This window comes from Parastagonospora nodorum (genome assembly GCF_000146915.1).
Source record: "Parastagonospora nodorum SN15 chromosome Unknown scaffold_36, whole genome shotgun sequence".
In the NCBI taxonomy this organism is placed as follows: Eukaryota; Fungi; Ascomycota; class Dothideomycetes; order Pleosporales; family Phaeosphaeriaceae; genus Parastagonospora; species Parastagonospora nodorum.
This window is the reverse complement of record NW_001884584.1, coordinates 69,533-89,089: the sequence shown is the minus strand read 5'-3', so window position 1 is coordinate 89,089 and position 19,557 is coordinate 69,533. Positions and strand designations below refer to the sequence as shown.

General features: G+C 49.8%; 10 protein-coding genes across 10 annotated transcripts in view; 2 read left to right on the top strand and 8 right to left on the bottom strand.

Moving 5' to 3' along the window:
• Positions 1-2,114: 2,114 nt before the first annotated feature.
• On the top strand, positions 2,115-3,275 carry SNOG_15162 (hypothetical protein; the record flags this gene model as incomplete). The annotated part of the gene is made up of 1 exon (XM_001805273.1): positions 2,115-3,275. The coding sequence occupies one exon, from the start codon at positions 2,115-2,117 to the stop codon at positions 3,273-3,275; it is 1,161 nt and encodes a 386-aa protein (XP_001805325.1).
• Positions 3,276-3,530: 255 nt separating this feature from the next.
• SNOG_15161 (hypothetical protein) lies at positions 3,531-5,304 on the bottom strand (the record flags this gene model as incomplete). Its single annotated transcript, XM_001805272.1, has 4 exons — positions 3,531-3,789; positions 3,841-4,286; positions 4,341-5,038; positions 5,088-5,304. The coding sequence occupies 4 exons, from the start codon at positions 5,302-5,304 to the stop codon at positions 3,531-3,533; spliced, it is 1,620 nt and encodes a 539-aa protein (XP_001805324.1).
• Positions 5,305-5,908: 604 nt separating this feature from the next.
• Positions 5,909-7,103, top strand: SNOG_15160 (hypothetical protein; the record flags this gene model as incomplete). Its single annotated transcript, XM_001805271.1, has 2 exons — positions 5,909-6,097; positions 6,147-7,103. The coding sequence occupies 2 exons, from the start codon at positions 5,909-5,911 to the stop codon at positions 7,101-7,103; spliced, it is 1,146 nt and encodes a 381-aa protein (XP_001805323.1).
• A 25-nt stretch (positions 7,104-7,128) lies between these two features.
• SNOG_15159 (hypothetical protein) lies at positions 7,129-7,892 on the bottom strand (the record flags this gene model as incomplete). The annotated part of the gene is made up of 2 exons (XM_001805270.1): positions 7,129-7,343; positions 7,421-7,892. 2 exons carry the CDS (start codon positions 7,890-7,892, stop codon positions 7,129-7,131), a joined length of 687 nt encoding a protein of 228 aa, XP_001805322.1.
• A 2,639-nt stretch (positions 7,893-10,531) lies between these two features.
• Positions 10,532-12,043, bottom strand: SNOG_15158 (hypothetical protein; the record flags this gene model as incomplete). The annotated part of the gene is made up of 3 exons (XM_001805269.1): positions 10,532-11,196; positions 11,497-11,596; positions 11,672-12,043. 3 exons carry the CDS (start codon positions 12,041-12,043, stop codon positions 10,532-10,534), a joined length of 1,137 nt encoding a protein of 378 aa, XP_001805321.1.
• A 996-nt stretch (positions 12,044-13,039) lies between these two features.
• SNOG_15157 (hypothetical protein) lies at positions 13,040-13,735 on the bottom strand (the record flags this gene model as incomplete). The annotated part of the gene is made up of 1 exon (XM_001805268.1): positions 13,040-13,735. The coding sequence occupies one exon, from the start codon at positions 13,733-13,735 to the stop codon at positions 13,040-13,042; it is 696 nt and encodes a 231-aa protein (XP_001805320.1).
• Positions 13,736-14,501: 766 nt separating this feature from the next.
• On the bottom strand, positions 14,502-16,072 carry SNOG_15156 (hypothetical protein; the record flags this gene model as incomplete). The annotated part of the gene is made up of 4 exons (XM_001805267.1): positions 14,502-15,093; positions 15,271-15,413; positions 15,575-15,945; positions 16,006-16,072. The coding sequence occupies 4 exons, from the start codon at positions 16,070-16,072 to the stop codon at positions 14,502-14,504; spliced, it is 1,173 nt and encodes a 390-aa protein (XP_001805319.1).
• A 164-nt stretch (positions 16,073-16,236) lies between these two features.
• Positions 16,237-17,149, bottom strand: SNOG_15155 (hypothetical protein; the record flags this gene model as incomplete). The annotated part of the gene is made up of 2 exons (XM_001805266.1): positions 16,237-16,373; positions 16,861-17,149. 2 exons carry the CDS (start codon positions 17,147-17,149, stop codon positions 16,237-16,239), a joined length of 426 nt encoding a protein of 141 aa, XP_001805318.1.
• An 873-nt stretch (positions 17,150-18,022) lies between these two features.
• On the bottom strand, positions 18,023-18,858 carry SNOG_15154 (hypothetical protein). The gene is made up of 3 exons (XM_001805265.1): positions 18,801-18,858; positions 18,568-18,715; positions 18,023-18,392 (listed from the first exon to the last, which is right to left on the bottom strand). Exons 1-3 carry the CDS (start codon positions 18,812-18,814, stop codon positions 18,258-18,260), a joined length of 297 nt encoding a protein of 98 aa, XP_001805317.1. The 5' UTR covers positions 18,815-18,858; the 3' UTR covers positions 18,023-18,257.
• Positions 18,859-19,204: 346 nt separating this feature from the next.
• Positions 19,205-19,557, bottom strand: part of SNOG_15153 (hypothetical protein) — a gene marked incomplete at both ends in the record, with an annotated part of 2,683 nt that continues 2,330 nt past the window's right edge. Inside the window, one exon of the mRNA XM_001805264.1 lies at positions 19,205-19,555. Within this exon, the coding sequence (XP_001805316.1) occupies positions 19,205-19,555 (351 nt within the window). The remainder of the gene's footprint in view (positions 19,556-19,557) is intronic.

The window sequence follows — 19,557 nt, the reverse complement described above, 5'->3', positions numbered from 1 at the left end:
CAAGCAAGCAAGCAAGCAAGCAACAATTCCCAACACCCCAACCCAACACCCACCCACACCGCCATCGGAGTCTTTCATCCGACCCAGCAGCCTGCACACTCTCACATCCCCCAGTTTGCTTGAACCAACATGTGCACCGAGTCACTTGCCCTGCCCAGCATAATCGTCGCGTTGGCAGCTCGCGAGTCGTAGCGCATCGCCGCTTTGCGCGCGCATGACACGCCTGGCTGCACATCAGATTGCGCAACATGTCGCGGTGGAGACGTTGACAGAAAACGGTGCGCGCGGAATCCACTTGCCGAGCGGCGAGGTGTAGGGCGAGGTGAAACGTCGTCTCGAGACGTAAAGGGGGGGAACGAGGCTGTGCGCGCGGTGGGTGGGTAGGCTTGATGATAGTGGATACGCGGTTTTCTAGAACTTGGAGAGGAGATGGTTTATGCAAGGCGAGTTCTAGATGTGCGAGGAGGTGGGGGAAGGGGTGGTGTTGGTGTGGGTAAGTCGGTGTGTATGCGCACCAGGTGCAGGTGAAACGAGGACATCCTGTGTGTCGGTATCGAGTTGTTAGAAAGCTGCATGGACAAAACGTTGATTATCGGTGAAGTGTGTGGTGGAGAAAGGTCGATGCGAGTAAGTACAATGCTGTGCTATCTTTGGACTACTTCCTCAGACGTGTCATCTCGCTGCTGACCTTGGACTTCTCATGACTTCAGACTTGATTGAGGTGGGCTCTAATGTCCGGGCGGATTTGAGCGCAGTAGAAGGAGATCGTCAGTGGGCCGGCTTGTCAGGAACCCACTTGGTAGTGATATGGGCAGAACGTGTTCAAGTCGAACATGTGCGGCGAACGACGTAACTTCGCTTTGGAGATGACGAATTGAGAGACAATACGCACTCGGTAAAGTCATGTGGTAGACTCATAGCAAGACAATTTGTTCACTGATACCTAGCCAAGATTTCACTTCGCAATTGCGTGTTGACTGGACCTCAACCGTTACACTCGTCTATTCAGCTGGCTAAATGATGTAGCAGGCTTCGCTTTGCTCATTCTACTACACACTGTGAGAGGAGCAGATTCTGTCGGGACCCATGACATAGAGAGCTCAGTGGTTTGTCGTTTGCTCCAATAGTATAGTGTAAGAAGCTGCGACCTCAAGACTGCATTCGGTTTTACATCCGACTTCACAAGAGGTGTGCAAGTGTAGTCACAGTCTCTTTGCCGGGTGTGCATTCTTTAACACTATCGTGACACAACATGTCATTGACGAAGGTAGGGCCTGACGGTGGCGAGTATTCCGTTAAAAGGCAAGTCATTGTTTCGACAACTTGACGCGTCGACAATAGAAGATGCTGGTGCTATGATACTGGACCATTGAGTGAGAACGGAAGTAATGTATGAAGGTTCAGTGAAGTATGCGCAAGTGCCAGTGGAGGATGCCACCATGAAAGCAATCATGAAGAATCACAAGGCTGCTCAAGGGAGTGAAAGTGCTCATCTCTTCGTACATATGGGAAACTATGACGCTACCCCGAGCTTTCCAGCGTTTCCAGCTCTTTCCTCTGCTCCTTCCTCAAGGACTGTTTGCACGGCGCTCGTGTGTCTTGGCGATTATCTTCCACGCTCCTCCAGTATCGCCCCCTCTCCCCTTCAGCAGCTACGCCTCCGCCACCCCGGCGCGACATCTTGCTTGCCCAAGTATCAACTACGGCTAACCCCCACAGCTATGGCCCCGACGAACAATACACTGACACCGCCAGCCATGTTGACTCCATTCGCCGAGAGTCTGATTGGCCAACAACCCCCCCACCCAGAGCTACTCGAAACGATCTTAATCGAGGTATTCAAAGACGTTGGGACCATATTTGAGCGCCCCAACCCCCATAGTAGCAGATCGACCATATTGCGCAACCTTCAAACTCGGTCGGTGGACCTGCCATTCCGAACCGTATGCACTACCTTTCGCAACCTGTCCTGACGAGTCCTCTCTAACAAACTTGAGCATACCATCTTCGACCTGGTATCAAGGAGCAGCATCGAGAGCCTGCAAGCGATTGCTCGAAAGCCAGAATTGGTTCCATGGGTCACATAACTCCATTTCGCTTGCCAGACTACGTTCATGTACTATCCGTTTCAAGAAGATGCCGAACTCTCTTTCAGCGACCAAGTAGCAATGCTACCCGTGAGTGCGCGTGAAGAGTTGCTCCAGATCAAGAAGAATGAGCAGGACTGGCACCCGAACACGTGGTCATTGTGGTCAGATAAGATAGCTTCTTATGGCAGCGATGATTACAGTGTTCATAATCTGAGCCGCCACAAAGCCAGGAACCACAAGTTTGAAGAGGATCTAGCGAAACTCTTAACATGCTTCAAAAATGTCGATTGCTTGCACTACCTCCACGAACCTGCCGCTATTCCAGGAAGGTACCGCGACCTCTTCAAGAACGAAGATACGTTTCGAGAAGCTATCCCTTCGTCTTTCAGAGGCTCGGGGTCAGACCTCAACGCTCATCTTGGATCGGATGTCATACTGACGGCTTGCGCCCTCTCAGAATTGCGACCTTGTGTTCTGGAATTAGCCGTCGACCTGGATGAATATCACGCCTTTGTCACCTCTTTGCCTCAGGAGGTCCTTTCGGCAGTCTCCAGTCGAGTGGAGGACCTGCAGCTATTCGACAGTTGTCGCGGTATAGATCAATTATATCATGAAGCAAGAGCTAGTTTCTGCTTCAACAACAGTTTCTGTCCATTCTATGGCTACTACGATGCACAGACACAGATGCCGGGGGGAGTCATCACGAAAGAGGTTTTCCCTGCTCTCCAATCGCTGACGATCGACCATATGAGCGGTATGCCAGGCTCTTATCTGTCCGTTGCACCCGTACCATCGCTTTCAGATTTACCCAAGATCACGCATCTCGCTGTCAAAGGTACTCGTCAGACCGAAGCTACTCTTCTTGCTTTCGTAGAACGGCACGGAAAGGACCTTCGGAGCGTAACACTGAAGGGCATAGCGGAGGACAGCTACGATCTCATGCTCAATGTCTTGAGGCAATTCAACTTGAAAAAGCTCAAGATCGTGCACGTTACCGATAAATATTGGAACGTAATCAAAAATCGTTTTATCATGGTCAATGACCTTTTCGAAGCTCTGCAAAAAGACCGTATCAGAGATGTCGCAGACGAAACCATACTGCAGCACGAAGGTCTTGTAAAGGCGCTGGAGAAGTACAAGTTTGTTCAAAATCAAGATGGAGGTAAATCAGAGGACGAGGAATGAGCGCAAACATACCCTGGGATGGAATAGGTCGCTGGGCGTGCACTTATCTCAATGTTCTCTCAGAGCTCGACCATACAGACGATACAGGGTGTACTGAATCATTCACGATTCAAGATGTGCATAACAATTAATTGAAAGGAGCTAATTTTGGCTGATTGTGCCTGTCATTATTTATAAATGCTCCCAACGCGATATATACACATCCAATGTGCTGTCAAAACTCGTGACGTCTTCATTTCTTCTCGCTCGCCATGCTCAGGCGTTGAAATGCGTCTTCTCAGCTCCAACCGTCGCACTCTCGATGACCTCCTCATCGCTATCTGCGAACGCCTTGTCTCCGAACGCGACCGCAATCTCCTCAAGGGTACATCCGGCAGTTTCAACGTAGTAGAAGTGACTCAGACCGGCCGAAAAAAGACAGAAGCCCGCAATAACAATATAGAAATATCCGCCAATACCAGCGAACGCATCTGGTGAGACCATGCCGATGATGAAGTTGAAGATCCAGTTGGAACTGAATCGATGTTAGCACATGTCTCACATCGAGGACTTGAATAGAACTTACGTAGTAGCGAGCGCCATACCCTTCGAGCGTCCACGCAACGGAAAGATTTCCGCAGGTAAAAGCCACGGCATCGGACCCCAAGTGAACCCGTAGACAATGTTGTACAGCATAATGAATGCATACTGCCCATTGGCTCTGGTCGTAACACCCATATCGGCCTCAGTGAACACACAAACAATGGCAAGTAGGACAGCCATCGCGACACCACCGAGGAGAAGAAGTGGCTTTCGGCCCCAACGATCGGCGAGCCACCATGTTACGACGGTTGCTGCGGTGTAAGGAATGGCATTGGCGGCGGTGTAGAGAAGCGATTTCTTGTCGTCAAATCCGGCGGAGGCGAGTGTGCTGGGGAGGTAGAAAGAGATGATATTGATTCCGTTGAGTTGGGCGAACATTTGAACTGTGATGCCGACGATTGTACGCTTGCGGTAGCGAGTGAACATTTCCTATAATAGTCAGTATGTCTTTGAACACAATCTGAGAGTGGATAAAGTGCACACCTTCCAGCTCGACTTTCCAAGCTCTGACTCGTACACAACGGCTTCCTGGATCTCGAGGAAGACCTGCTGAACATGTTCTGCGTTGATGTCGCCATCCGAGTGCAAATCTGCAACTGTTTGGAGACTTTCTTTCATGAATCCGTTCTTTGCAAGCCATCGAGGAGTCTCCGGGAGGAAGAAAGACATGACGATAAGTATGAAGGAGAGAAGGATTTGAATGATGAAGGGTCCTTGCCAAGACATGTGATCCGGAAGCATGAAGTGAAATCCGTAGTCGACCCAGCATGACAACATGTAACCGGCGATCAAGCAAGTGTACTCAATTCCCACCATCAAACCTCTGGCATGCGGTGCGGCGATTTCTGTTTGGATGATTGGGACAGTCATGGAGAGGAAGCCAACACCGAGACCCTGAATGGTCCTACCAGCGACGAAAGTGGCAAAGCCCGGAGCGAAGATTTGGATGAAAGCGCTGAAGAAGTAAATGAAGCCACCGAGGCGAACTGTTCGCTTTCGACCAATGATGTCGCCGAGTCGTCCGGCAACCAGAGCCCCTACAGCAGCGGACGCTTGAAGACAAGCAACCGAGATACCAGTGATAGAAGGGCTCACAGCGGCCGTGCTACCGTTCGCGCCGCCGTAGTCGCTGAAGAAACGCTTCACGAAGACGGGATTCACGAGCAGACCCGACATGATACCTGAAAAAGTTAGTAAATCATAGCATTGAGAGTTTCGTGCAAGTCATACCAGAGTTGTAACCAAACAGCGCATCTCCCAAACTTCCAAACCCGCATGTTGCATAAAGCAAAGCAGCTCCCTTGATCGGATACCTCGCAGCAACTTTGCTGGGCTTCAGCTTCTTCTCGATCCAAGTCGCCTCCGCCTCGACCTGCTGCGCAACCTTGTCCGCCCGCTGCTTGATATTTGCGTTCTGCACCGCGACAGAATTGCTTCGAGAAGCCATATTGACAAGATCACAACTGGAGAACAAACTTGAAAGTAGAAACGCAGCTGGAGCTGTGAGGAACCAAAATACCGGGGATCTCAAGGCCCTTTTCTACCCCAGATTCCTACCCCGTGGAGTATGCCTTACCCTGGTATATGCTCCATGGATAATCGAAACTTTCGGTTCCGGTCGATTTCTGCAGTCGAGGATACGCTGGTGGGCGTCATACGATGGACGCGCCGAGTATGAGATGTGGGGCGCCACAAACGCCAATTCCTAGCAAGCTCTTACTTCATGGGCTGGGGTGCGCCCAGCGCTTTGCTTGATCTGGAGGGGAAACTCATCGGAGCCGATGTTGAGGTGGATCGTGCGGTTCGGCGCGGCCAATAGGATGTTTCCGTTTGGCCGTTTATCTGAGCCGCCGGAACCGGTGGACGATCCGATGTGCAACTAAAGATCTCGACCAGGAACCGCTGCGCTACGGATGTTTGGCTGACTAGGAACCGTGGATGAGGATGAATAGAATGTACTTCAAGATGCTTCAATTGAATGATGGGCAAGTTACAGAAATTACAGTATATCTCATTTCTCTGATAACTCAACTTCCCAGATGTCGACCACGATGGAAGCTGTCGAAGCTGAGCAGTCCAGCATTGCCAACATGGAAACCACATCTCTTCCGGAAATGAATGAATCATTCGTCTTGAGCCCGGAGAGGCAGTTCAGTTTCGAAAACCGATCGATACCTGCTCTGCGAACTTCTAGAGATGTTCGCGTCAGGATTATAGCTACCGGTCTTTGCGGCTCCGATGTACGTAACACTACAACCATTTAAAAAACACGTGCTGAGCAAGTTGCAGATACATTATTGGCAACATGGTCGCATTGGACCGTACGTTGTCAACGGCCCAATCGTCCTTGGCCACGAATCTGCTGGCATCGTCGAATCGATTGGGAATGATGTCAAGAACCTTCGCGTTGGTGACAGAGTCGCCCTGGAGCCCGGAGTAGGCTGCAATATCTGCGAAGCTTGTCGGATAGGCCGTTACAACCTGTGCAGTTCGATGCGTTTTGCCGCCACTCCTCCACACGATGGCACATTGTCGACGTTCTATTGCTTGCCCGAAGAGTGCTGCTATAAACTGCCAGAGCACGTATCGTTCCAAGAAGGCGCACTGGTAGAGCCGCTTAGCATCGCTGTACATTGCTGCGGACTGGCGGGGAACCTACAAGGAAGAAGCATAGCTGTGTTTGGTGCTGGTCCTATAGGTCTCCTATGTGCCGCTGTAGCAAGCGCTTTTGGTGCGGCGACAGTCGTTGCTGTAGATATTGTAGAGTCGCGGCTCGAAGTCGTGAAAACTTTTGGAGCTACACATACTTACAAGATGCAGAGCCTGCTACCTGAGCTGAACTCCATCCAATTACTGGAGCAATCCGGCTGTAAAGAGGGCGTGGATGTTGTCATCGATGCTACTGGGGCAGAGCCATGTATCGAGTGCGGAGTATGGGCATTAAAGCGCGGAGGAACTTTTGTCCAGGCTGGTCTCGGATCTCCCCGCATTGCATTTCCCATCGGTCAATTATGCGACAAGGAGGCTGTTCTGAAAGGCAGCTTTCGCTATGGGCCAGGCGACTACAAGCTCGCGATTTCGTTGCTCGAGTCAAGACGTATTCGGTTGGCAACTCTTATAACCCATGAATTTCCGTTTTCGGAAGCCGAGAAGGCATTCAACAACGTCCATGAGCGGAATGGTGTCAAGAGTATCATTTACGGCCCCGGTTTGGATGCTCATACAGCATGCGCATGTCCGCCTTAGTTTTAGATAGAAAGCTCTCTTCCTCTCATGACGGGCGCGATTCAGACCAGGCAGAGTTCCAGAACCAATAGAGTCCGTTCCCAGTAATGTCGTAGCCTTCATCCGCCCAGCTGGATTCATCGCCAAGTCCATGTAGATCGGGATTGAACCAGGTGTCTGGTTCTGAGAAGACCTGACCAGGACCACTGTGACCGTGTTGGGGTTCATACAGGGGCATGTTGGGATCAATGATCGGTCCTTCTGCGGACAAGGGAAGCACTATATATAGTATACACGTTAGCCAATATTGGAAAATGAATGTTGCGCCTGCGACTTACCTCGTTGGAGCGATGCAAGGCTCTCATTCAAGCGTAATGTCTTGTCTGTTGGAGCTTGGCCTTGATCTGGTCGGACATTCGTGTTGCTCATGGGTAAGTGCATTGGTAGTCGAAGGGTGTCTTCGACGGACATTAGTGGTGCCTCCGAAACAATTTGTGCGGAGCTTTCGCCGCTAGCAACAGGCCTGTCACCACCAAGGACAGGTTGAAGCATAGCATCCGATTCGCGCTGTAATAGCATCTGGATGACATCCTTGAGAACGACATTACTTTGCATGGAAAGCTCAGTCTTCTTTCCCAGTAGTTCCTGCAATCGAAAGATCCGGGTGATGCTTCGTTTCACTTCTTGTGCTCTGTCGGACAATGGATCAGTCAAAGCCAACACCGCCATGACAATCGCGGAGTTGAACAGATTGATGGCCAGAAAAGCAACAAGATGACTATCCGTTGCGAGCTGAGCAAGTTGCGGCATCTGGGTCACTTTCGATGTTCGCAAGGCCGCATCCCACCACTGCTCGTTGCTGGACGCTTGTGAGACCGATAAAGGACTGTAAGCATTATTTGAGAATAGTGGCGAAGCACCGGAAGCTGAGCGCTGAACGCTTGTTGGCGAGGGTGTAGAGACGTGGCCAAGTTCAGGCTGGTTACGGATAAGGTGATCGACGTGTTGCGCCAATGAAGGACGATGGAAAATAATAAGCAGGTTGTCAAACGTAAGTTGTAGCGACAAAGCCTGCAACTGATGGACCCTGGAGGTTCGTGGAGCATTTGGTTCGCAATCAGAGCCTAGATCTAGGCAGAGGTGAGGCGGAAGTCGTCTGCGCCATGCCCACAATCGGTCTGTCGCGTCCATAACCTTGGCTAGATAGTGTTGAGCTGCGATGGGGTCGTCCCATCTCATGGTTCGCATGCCAAAAATCGTTTCTATCACCGGCGATGCAGTGAGATAGAGCTTGTTCAGTTCCCTTTGGTACGAGGAATAACAAATGGGAGAAGTGTCATCTGCTGTTGTCCTTGGCCTAAAACATGGAGACTCAAAGACATCTTCCGGTTGCGTAACATTGCAGTCTTTCTCGTTTATTCCAAGTGGCCGACCATAAGTCACCGAGGCGAATCTACATTGGTCAGACGCAGCTACTTCAAGGAGGATCTTAATGAACTTGCCTGTCCCAGGTGTAGATTGTCCACCACACACGTTTTCTTTCTTCGGTGCTAGCGACATCACCACGCAATGCTTGGCGATGCAACCCAATAGCCTGTGCTGTTCTAATAGTTGCTCCTAAAAGAGAGAAAGATAAGTTGGGTTTGCCGTGGTAGACGTAATACGAGCCTAGGAGAATGCATGCTTGCACTGATGCAACGGAAGCTTGGTCCATCAACTCCGTGAGTCGAGACCCCGCGCCGTCGACTAAAGAAGATGCGATAGCCCTCCAATCCACGTGATCAGGATTTTGGACCTGCTTGTGAGACTTGTACCACGCCCCCATACCTAGAACCACGGAAAGCAAGAGGAGGAAGCTTCGTTGCGATGGATATGCGAAGCCGTCCATGACTGATTCAAGCTTGGGCCTAAATATGGGCTCGTGAATGACCAAAGAAAACCAGTGGACAGCTTCGAAGTATTCTTCGAGTAATAGAAGTGTGGTTTCTGCTGATGGTAGTGAGTAGCCGATAATGGACAAGATGGGTCGTCTCTGAGTTCGATCTGCGCGAGTTGCTGGAGGTTTTCCGTACACATCGCCACCCGGTATTGCAGAAGTTGTTCTTCGAAGCACAGGTGTACCCTGGCCACTCAATTGATATATCTAGTAATTTCGTATGAGTTTGTGTTCCAGTATGAAATGAAGATTGAAAGCCCACCTTTTGAGCGATACCCATCGCTGAATCGACCTGAGCCTCGGTCACACTTTGTCTCCGACTTTCTGCATCTTGAATGACTTCAGTTTGGGGTTGGCCGGCTGTATCGTGTCTGTCGTTGCTGGTTTCTTCGAGTCGTTGACTGGGCGGAGCTTGAGAAGCCGTCCCTTTCACGCTCAGCGCTTCCGGAGGTACCGTCTCCTCACAAGATGGGCCCTGAGTTCGTTTTCTCTTGGCAGAACGGGGTTGCTGTTCATAATTACCAGCTACGCACTCGACATTCGCACGAGTGCAAAGAGAACATGGACGGTACGGATCGCATCGGCTCTTGTTCCGCCGGCACCTGTCGCATGCATTGCTGACTCTCGTCGGTAGCTGGCGACCTCCGGATAAGTTGGACGACATTACAAACGAAATTGCATGGTCGCACAATGCTAAATACGGTGGAGACACTTGAGCATTCTCAAGAAACTGCAGATGTTGTTCGGACAAGGCAGACCTCTCTACTCCGACTTGGGCTTAGCGCAATTTCTCCACACGTCCCACATTTGCAAGGTTCGTCACCTCGGGAGCGATGGAATTTGCCCGAGCTGTGTCCGTTGACGATCCGTGTGGTGGTGCGCCTGAAATGCGCCTGCGCGGATGTTCCAATATAACTTCCACAAGGATTGCAAACAGATCTTGCCTGCAACTATCGGTCCGCAGCGAAGATACGAGAATGACGTTAATTTTGTGCCCGTAGAGGCACCGCAGAGCACCTGACGCTGCAACAGCGGCACATAACGAAGCATCAACTATCATAATTCTTCATTTCACAAGCCAACAATCTAGAATCGGCAACTCTGTGATGCTGATAGGTAGAATTGTGGAAAAAAAGAGGTTCTGAGCGGCCTAAGCTAAGTCGAAGGCTGAAAATAAGGACCATGGCTGTACTCGTTGCGGTGAAGGGCACGGAAAACTCCGTTCGGCTTTATAGCTCATATTGATGTTGCTGATCGGTACTATCTTGAAGCCTAGCGAGCGCGAGGCAATAATGAAGTCGAGTAGGAAATGCGCGTGCACTTTGGACAATCCGTCGCCTCGAATTCAACACACTCGTTGACTTCCGCGCCGACCATCCTACCACATTGCGATGCGCCCAAAATTTCCGTACTGAGGATGCCCTCGAGAAGAGACCGAGAGCCCCAAATAAGACAGTTCGCAAGATTGAGAAGAAGAATGGTTATGATTGTACATCGTCACACGCTAGTTAATCTAAACACGAGCTTTGTACCCCGAGTAGAGATCCATGCTCAGCAGCGTAGTGCACTGATCGCGAAAATACTGCGTGTTAGTTCGTGCCTTCATAGAACGATACCTTGGTAGTCCCAAATTGCTAGATAGCAAACGGAACGGGGCAGAACTATTATGGAAGTCACAGAGAGCTTTTTTGGTGTCGCACTGTAGCACTCTGTTGGCATCAGAGCTGTTCATGTCAAAAACCGACTCAAAGATGTATTGTCGTGAAAGCGGTATCGTTGTATCGAACGTCATGATGTCTTGTATGGCTACTGGAGGCGCTTTGATCCATTGCTGGAAGATGCGACGTGACTTGGATACCGAGATATCTTTGCTTTGGCCGCTCGTAAGAGCGCAAATTACTTCGTAGTTGAATCTTTCGAGGTTTTCGGAGTTGATGCTGTACAATATGATGAGATGGTATCCTTGAGTTGGAAATATGATCGATCCACTGTTACAATTAGGAGGGAGGAAATACTCTTCCCAGCCGTCGTCAAATTTCGAGCTAGCGAAAAGCTCAGGGTCGAAGAATGGTCGATCAAATGGCCTTTTGCCATCTTCTTCATTGATGCGGAACTTCACAACCTTTTGACTCCAGAATTGTACACTATGCTCCAGCTCTTGCCTCATGAAGATGGTCTCTGTGGAAGCTTGGGATAGAGTGGAAGGACGAGAGTATCCTAGTGGACCAATGTGCCTGTGATCTCGAGCGAAATTTCGGCTTTGATGTATTTTAGGAAGCGCTGGATTATATGAACTGTGAATAATAGGAAGCGTGATTCTTGCGGGGTTGCGCTCCAAGGTGGTACACTGTAAGATTGCTAAATATTCTGTATCGTTGATTCTCACAATAGGAAGATCGATCCTGAGTCCTTTGTTGGTCATTGAATAAGGTGTGGGATTTGCAGAGTCCTGGAGTGGTAGTAGCTCGCTGCACCTACGGAATTGGAAGGGAGAGGTAGCCAAAGGTCCACAGGGCATTCGACCGAGAGCCCCAGATCTCTTCTCAAGCTCCCACGCGAAGAGAGTTTGGTCATCGGACTGTGTCATTATCTCCTCCTAGGCAGTATCAGTAACGAGTCCTGGTCGTCCATTTACGACATGGAAGCTTCATACCTGAAGGCGGATGAATGATCTCTCACCCTCTCCATACAGCAGAGGCATGTTGACCCCAAAGATTCCGAGAAGAGAATATGCTCTGTCCTCAACACGGGTTGTTTCACGTTCGGCAGCCCATGACATGCGATTTGCAACGCTGCAGCTCCTCACATCAGAGCCTTCGAGCACTTTGCGATCGATGGGTGTCCTGTAGACAATCAACTGGAGTAGCGTCGATTTCTTTCCGAGTTGCTTCCATTGCTGCTTTTCGTCGTGACCAAAGAACTTGACGACCCGCGGAGCTATGAGCTCTTGTAAGGTCCAACCTCTCGTCCACCACTTGCTCGATAAGAATTGACGGCCTTCGACCGAGATTTCTGGATCCTGCATTCTTTCCATACTGTTATCCTGCCCACTAAATTCTACATCCGACAGATAGGCATAGCACGCCGCAGAGTTTTGGTACCACTGGTACATAGAGTTTATGGCCTCGGAAAGGTCCGCGCTAGAGGACTTATCGATACAGCAAGTATCAACCCATGCATATGCCAGTCCGTCTGTTACTGCTTGCTGACAGCATCTCTGGATTTTTGCGAACCCCACTTTCTCCTGACAAACATCCGGTCCGCTCCGCAGATCTTGATACGTTACTTCTTCTTTCTCCCAACGATGAGATAGAATGGCATAAGGCGGGATCTGCGAGCCCTGAAATTCGTGGATTTCTAGCGTTTTGGTATCGAGCAGGCGCATTGTGGTATTTAAGCTAACGTCAAGGGCTGAAGTGCGCAAACGTTGTAGACGGATATCTGCATGAAGGCGATGCAGAGAAATCGAAAGAATTGAGCTAGATGCTCATCACATCTGATGCATATTGCAGAACATGCGCGCAGTTGACCTAGGAAGCTGACGACGTGACGGGATGAGGCTCGGATATTAAGAGCTGCCTCCGCGAGGTTACAGGGGGTGGCGCCTAAGTTAGTCAGAGTGGGGCGGGCCTGCAATGCAGCCTCGCCACTGCCAAAAAATTCCGCCAGCAGTGTTTTTCCTTCGTTGATATAGTAGCAGAGAGATGAGATATTGGCTAAAGCCTCGTCACTGTTGCGAGTGTCATATGCCCTCTTCAGCGCATTATGTGAGTAGTCTTAGTCGCCCAGAAAATGACCACCATTCTTTGAGGGTGCAAGGTTAGTAGTCTGGTTGGAGGAATGACAATCATAGGACCTGCTGATAAGCCATGATTTCGACGGTAAGTCGATGTATCTATCTTGTATTCAGAGTTGCTTAGACAGTATCCCCGTCGGAACAGTTTTTTTCACATTCGATATCCTCATCATAAAACATGTCGACATTTTCATGTTCATTATCGTTGCTTGCGACCAATTTGCTTTACTCCAGGGTCGCTAAGTCGAGGGACCGAGGCGCTGAGTTGTCTTCGACTGAATATTGGATCTGTCCCTGCACCTTTCTGATCGAACTTTTGTCCCGCTGAAACATGACCGGCATTGACTCTTCTACTGATTCCACCGTGGCGGTTTCTTTAAATGAGTAGGAGCTTTTCGGGTGTACGCCTAAGAGCACCTTAACGGGCTCGGATTGGTGCTCTGACCCGGACTCGCCCGGACTGAGCAGCGTGACATCGGCGTCATGAGAAAGGGAGCTTGGAATATGCAGAATGCTTCGAGTGCTCGTATTCCCTTCAGTGTCAAAGGCTTCCTGAACGACGGATCCATCGTCCTTCGACTGTTGCACGATTGATAATACTGGCGTGCCAGAGGAATTGAGCATAAGCATCGCTGTGTCACTTGGCTGAGCTTGTAACGATGCCTCTCTGATGAGATCTGCTCGGCTAAACTGTTGCAAATGCTGCAACACGGAATTTGCTGAGTCCAATATCTGTGACTGGGCTGGTGCAGTTGATGGCTTTCCAAACACTTTCTGGTGTGACGCAAGGCTCAAGATAACTACTCTTTCTTTATCTGCAACACTCTCAAACCCATATAACAGATTTCCTGAGTCTGCGATGCGAATGTTGCTCAATGCAGCATTGTGTATTTGAACATGCTCTTGAAACACCTCATGCATGGTTGAATGAAGTAGAGAACGGAAGTTCTAAAGGTACGTCCCCGAACCATACTAGTAGACGATTTGCGGCAATGTGGGATGAAAGTGCAATATCGGGTCGGTGTTTGACCATGACCAGTTGTCAACTCTGGGGTCAGGCTGAAGTGAAATACTAATTTAGCGAAAGGAAGCATAACGGGGTGGACAACTAACAGTGATGTTTTTGCAGGCTACCCAAACAAACTTCGGCTTTGTAGGACTTCGTCGTCATCTGGGATCCTGGACTATGTCTACAGCAAGCGATCCACGCCCGTGACGTAAGAGGAGCAGATACTCACCCCCAGGGCTTAAGAATAGCTTCCACAGTGAATGCGAGGATTCAGACCTTTGGAAGCCAGAACGATCTCTAAGGAAATTGAGGGTGTGTTTGGTACACTGAAATATTGGACCTTCGTATGCGATACTCACGGCTAATTTCAAGAGCAATGTGCCTATCACGACCTCCATGAGGGTTGTGCTGATTGATGTCTCAATAGAAAACTCCTCATTTCTCTGATGAAATAGGCCTAAGTTCTTGCGACCTATCATGATAACATTTCTACGTGGAACATCGACCGTGGTTTCGAAGAGTAGTTGATCGTCACTCAGAGATCGTATTTCGTAACTCACTGTAAGGAGGGAGAATTCAGCTGGCGTGTCGCTTTCGTAGATGTAATCCACATTACCATTGATATCAGCCGTAAGCAATGATCGACTACAAAAATGATCGACTACAAAAATGATCGACCTACTCTGAGCGGTACTGAGCGTGCAGTACACCGATCGCATGCCCGGATAATGAGCATTTCGTCTGCAGAACAACGGAATTCTGGTCATGGGCGATGTTCGATGGTATGCTTGAAGTTCGCGCTGCAGTCGAAGTCTTCCGAAGCTTCGATTCAGAGAAAGCAGAGATGCTTGGCTGCCACAACTCTTCTGGATACTTTTTAAGAACATTGCTCCAGTACTCGACAAGCTTTGTGTGTTCTTGAAAGGCCAAATGAAGCAGAGAAACGGCGCTTTGTACTGGGCTTTTAGCTGAGAAGTGCTGAAGACTCTCCCAGCCAACGGACTCGATCACCCACGCTTCTTGTGGACAGCCCAAATGCCCTAGCGCCTCAGTCCAGGAGGTGAATTGGGTTTTTTCAGACAAAAAAGGCGTAGTGCGCTGGCCGAGCTTTTCAAAGACTTCAAGATAGTTAAGGTATGCCGGATCCGAAGATCCTTTCGTGGCTTCTCGAAAATGCGCAGACCAAGATTGTGTTGCGTATCGCTTTCTCGAAATTGGAAATGGTGTCAGCTTCATTGAAAGCTTTGTCATCCATTTGAGCGATGGCAGCCTGTAATTCGTTCACCTTAAGCGGTCGGTAAGCGCCGACAACCCATGATATCGCTCGTCGAATATTGGGGCGCGAGAGCCTTGGATACTCTTTCTCGATGTACGCAAGGATAACATCATACAGACTGAAAACTCCGTCGAATTGTTGGACTCTTCAAGTGCTTCGCATCTCTGTGACATGGAGAGGGAGGGCAACTTGAGATATCCGAGAAACAGTGCAGCCCACAGGAACATCCCGTTTGATCGACGGCAAATGCTGGACACGATGTCATCAACAGAGCTGTTCTTTGAAAGGACTAAGTCTTCACTATCAACGAGTTCCTGGACCCGTGGTAATGCGAAATTTATCACATCTTCAAGGTTCTGCGTAGGGTCCATTCCAAGACTTTGCAGCGATTTTGAAGTGCTTTGGGGACCTTGATGGTCGGACGACTAAACAAGAAGAACTGGTATTATTCGTGGTCAGTAGCAAGTTGACTCACTTTTGCCAAGAAGTTATCCCGATCTTTGCATTCATCCACGCCATCACACACTAGGTCGCAGGTGCTGAACTGCACAAGAAACAGATGGAGTATCCTGAAGATCTCGTCGTTCGAGGCCAAATGCTGCCCAGTATCGTAATCGGGCCGTGCAATTGCAGCGATGTCGAGGACTATTTGGTCGAACCGTCGGCAGAATATCAATTGGGCTAGGAGAGCCCGAAAAGCGTCATATGAAGAGTCGAACCGGCTTTGTCTATCAAAAAAGAAGAAGGCGAGAGAATCGGGACGGTTCTTCCTTCTCAACAAAGCCATTTCTCTTGAGTGGTCAATTACAGCAGTCGCAAGGGTAGTTTTGCCATAGCCCGGCTTTCCTATTAAACCCGTTAGCATAGTGACAGAACTAATCAGGTTCAAATGCTGGCAATACTTACCGTATAAGAATAGAACGTTTACTTGTCTCGCAGATGTTGTACTGTTGTTCTCTATGTGTTCCGCCATAAGTGGGTGGGCTAACAACCATTCGCACGACTCCTCCACCCGATGAATCCTTGCGTGCTCGAATGCACTAGCCCAAACAGGACTACCCACTCTTCGTTGAAGTTCAGAAATTGCAGTATCTTCGATGAAGGTTAGCGATGCACAAGTCAGCTGGGTCCTCCCATCTACACACTCATCAAAGTCTTGTCATTGTCATTTCTCTTGCCCTGCGACCGCTGCTGGTTTTGCACCTGATCCAAACGTGCATGCACCTTCGACATATGAGCCTCCCATTTGCTGTAGAATTCGAGAGCCATGATTGCTGACGTTGTATTCGCGAGATCACGGAACAATGTTGAGTGTATTTCAACATTCTCGATAGTTTCAGCAAAGTGCGCGTCGAATGGTTTGAATGCCATATTGCTGAAAAGCTTCCATTTGGGGTTGAAACCTATATTTACATATCAGATCTTGAAACTCGGTCTTAGAAGAAGATGTCGTAGGCTCACCTTTCTGTTGTGGGTGGAGAAGGGTGCATATTCGACGACAGAATTCTAATATATCGTTATAGATCCATGCCAGTGCTTGAGTAAGGCGAGGCCTGAATTCCGTAGTGGACATGAGCTTGTTCTCTCGGAGCTTTATCATGAATAATTGAAAGTCAGGCATAGTAGTTGTCATTAGGGGAAGCATAACCTCGATTTTGGACAGGAAGGTGGTGTAGATTTTGGCAACCTACACAAGCGCGTGAACACAATGGCATGCAGGTGATTCAGCCTTTCGTTCAAGAAGAATGAATCGCAGCGTACCCCATACCAAGGCAGCGTATTCAGGATGGCTCTGTATATAGATGTTGACAACTTCAAAGTACGGGCCCGTTTTATCGGCAAGCTTCGCAGTTACTTTCATGGCGCGCCTGGTTTTGACTGAACTAGACTCGCTGTCTTTGACCAGTCGATTGAATCTCTCAAGCGCAAGTGCGGGATCCTTGATTCCGACGAAGTCTTTTTGGATGTCTTGTGGTAGTGCGTCGTTGAATCCCTTGTAGATGCTAGCGAACAGCGCCCGTGGGTCACTAATGTCTGGTCGATGCCGCATGTTTGAGTAGATAACGTAGATGCTCACTCATCAAGCATATTCCCCGAGCCCGACTGGGTAGATGCCATGGTGTTGCTGGAGCTAGTACGAGTGTACTTCAACTTCAGGCTGACAATCGCTGACGTCCGGGATGTTTGTGCGAACTCTCGCGAATCAGATCTCGCCGACTCAAACTACAAAACACATGGGACAAGGAAAGTCCCGGCGCGAGAAGTATAAGAGTGTAGAGAGATTTTGTTAGCTGAAAAATCTCAGGATGTTTCTGGGTATTGATGCTCACATCACGGAGTGACGTGTTCTGGTCATCTGCTAGCGCCACCACGCGCAGTCAGCGCGGGGCCTACATTGCAGCCTCGCCGCTACTAGATCATTTTAATGTTCTGCTGATGACAATAAAATAAGGTCTTTTGATCAACAAGGATGCCATTGATGTGCGCAGTCTGATCATTGCTGGTAACTGTCAAACATACGCAGAGGAACGGGGTAATATCTCTCTCATGTACCGTTTCCAGCGTATTAGTGAAGGTCGAATGGAGGCAAAGGCGAGATGAACAAAGACAGCATGCTTAATCGAGCAAATGTCTTGGGAATATTCATACTTTTCTTCATGGCCTCGACTGCGCAGGTGGCACCCGTTGGAGAAGCTCCATGGAGAGTCCTATGCCGGACCACGCCCATTGCCGTGAAATCAGCATAGACTCGCGGCCCATTCTTCGAAGCACTGCAATTCTGATAGCAACCCATGCCTGGTTTGTGAACATCTGCGTTCGTGGTCTGGATGGAATGAAGGAACAGGATGTTGGTCACGCTTCTGTTTTCACCGCATCAGCCGTGTTCGACACAAAGGGAAGGATCAATGCGCGAGGGAAACATGCAGCGACAATCCTGTCTTTTGGGTATATTCGTAGTCCTCATAGCTTCGATAGCGCTGGTTCCTTCTGAGCTAGAAGCTTCCTATCTGATAGGCCTTCCTCAAATCTGCCCACGTCGTGATGCGCCCGTAACGAAGTGCAGTCCTCATAGCACACTATTGTACAATTGCTGGTCACGGATTTCTTCCACGACTCGTCCAGATCGGTGTCTTATTCGCCTTATCACGCCCTCATGCTCATTTCGCCTTATTCTTCGCCGCCTCCGCCTCTCTCCTCGTCGCATCCTCCAACAACGCCGTATCGACCGCGCCCGAGGGCAGATGAACGTATCGCACTACCGAGCCGCGGATGAACATGTCTTTTGTCGAGCACTACACAACACGCGAATTAGCATTTGCTCCAATTCCTCCGCACAACCTTCACGCTCTCTTGCTGCTGTTCTTCCACAGCACACCACAGAGCATTTCCTCCCCAGACCACCCCTCTACATCCCTTCCTACCCCCCCCTCCCCCCCCATAGTGAGGTAAAAGTAGGTATTGACGTACCAAATGCGGCCATCGCATCTCATCCACCGCCTCGGCATTATCCAGCTTGATGTTCAAATACTGGTCCACGCTCTTGAGCGTCCCGCGGATCTGGACTTCGTTCTTGAGTTCGACGGTGATTTCATGCTCGACGAGCGTTTTGAAGAAACTATATCACACCAACATCAGCTTCTGGTACTTTGTTGCTGTTACTGCGCGCGGTGCGTGCGGAGACATTGATGAGGCGCACGGACCTGAAGAAAAGCATTGTGGTGGATACGGTTTTGCGCAAATGTTGTGGGCGTGTTTTCGGAGGGGTCGGAGAGCAACAGGGTCGTAATTGCGCGCGTGGTGTTGTGGTCGTCAGTGACGGAAGCTCGAAGTTGACAGAGCTTGGGCCGCGTGGGGTTCGCATGGCGCCGATCTGCCGCAGGTCACGTGCTTCCCACCTTCACCACATTACCTCATCCACACTATACCAGACTCACTTAGCACGCAAAGGCAAAGCCAATTTGGTTGATACTTTCTCAATTTTATCTCATTTGCCAACAAAAGAAACCTTGTCGCTAAGGTGGTATCAATCCAATTCCCATCCCTTCCAAAACACCGTTGGCTATGCTCCTATATCCATTTCATATCGCCGTGTCTCGTAACACAATTACTTCCTCGCATAGCCAGTCAACGTCCTCCACGCTGTGTTGTTCTGCGCACCCTCCTCGAGCATCTGTACAACACCCTCGAGCAACTTCTCCTCATCCTTGCCCATCTCCATCTGCAACTTCAGGAGCCACTTCTCCCACGCCCAGCTACCGACAATACCGGTGAGCATGGCGGCGTCAATGGTGGTGCCAGAGATCCCGGCGTTCACAAGTTCGACCTGTCCATCAGCGGAGATGGTCTTTTCCTGCTCAGTGGCATGGGCACCGACGTTGAGCGCCTCGCGCCAGTTGGCGGCGGTCTTGCCCATGGCCCGCACCGTCCAGGTACGCTGGACGTCCTTGAAGCCAGCCT

Excerpts from the sequence above, each read along its gene's own strand:
- SNOG_15154 (XM_001805265.1), bottom strand. Across the intron at positions 18,393-18,567 it reads AGATGCGATGGCCGCATTTG|TGCTCGACAAAAGACATGTT; the intron begins GTACGTCAATAC and ends CGTGTTGTGTAG.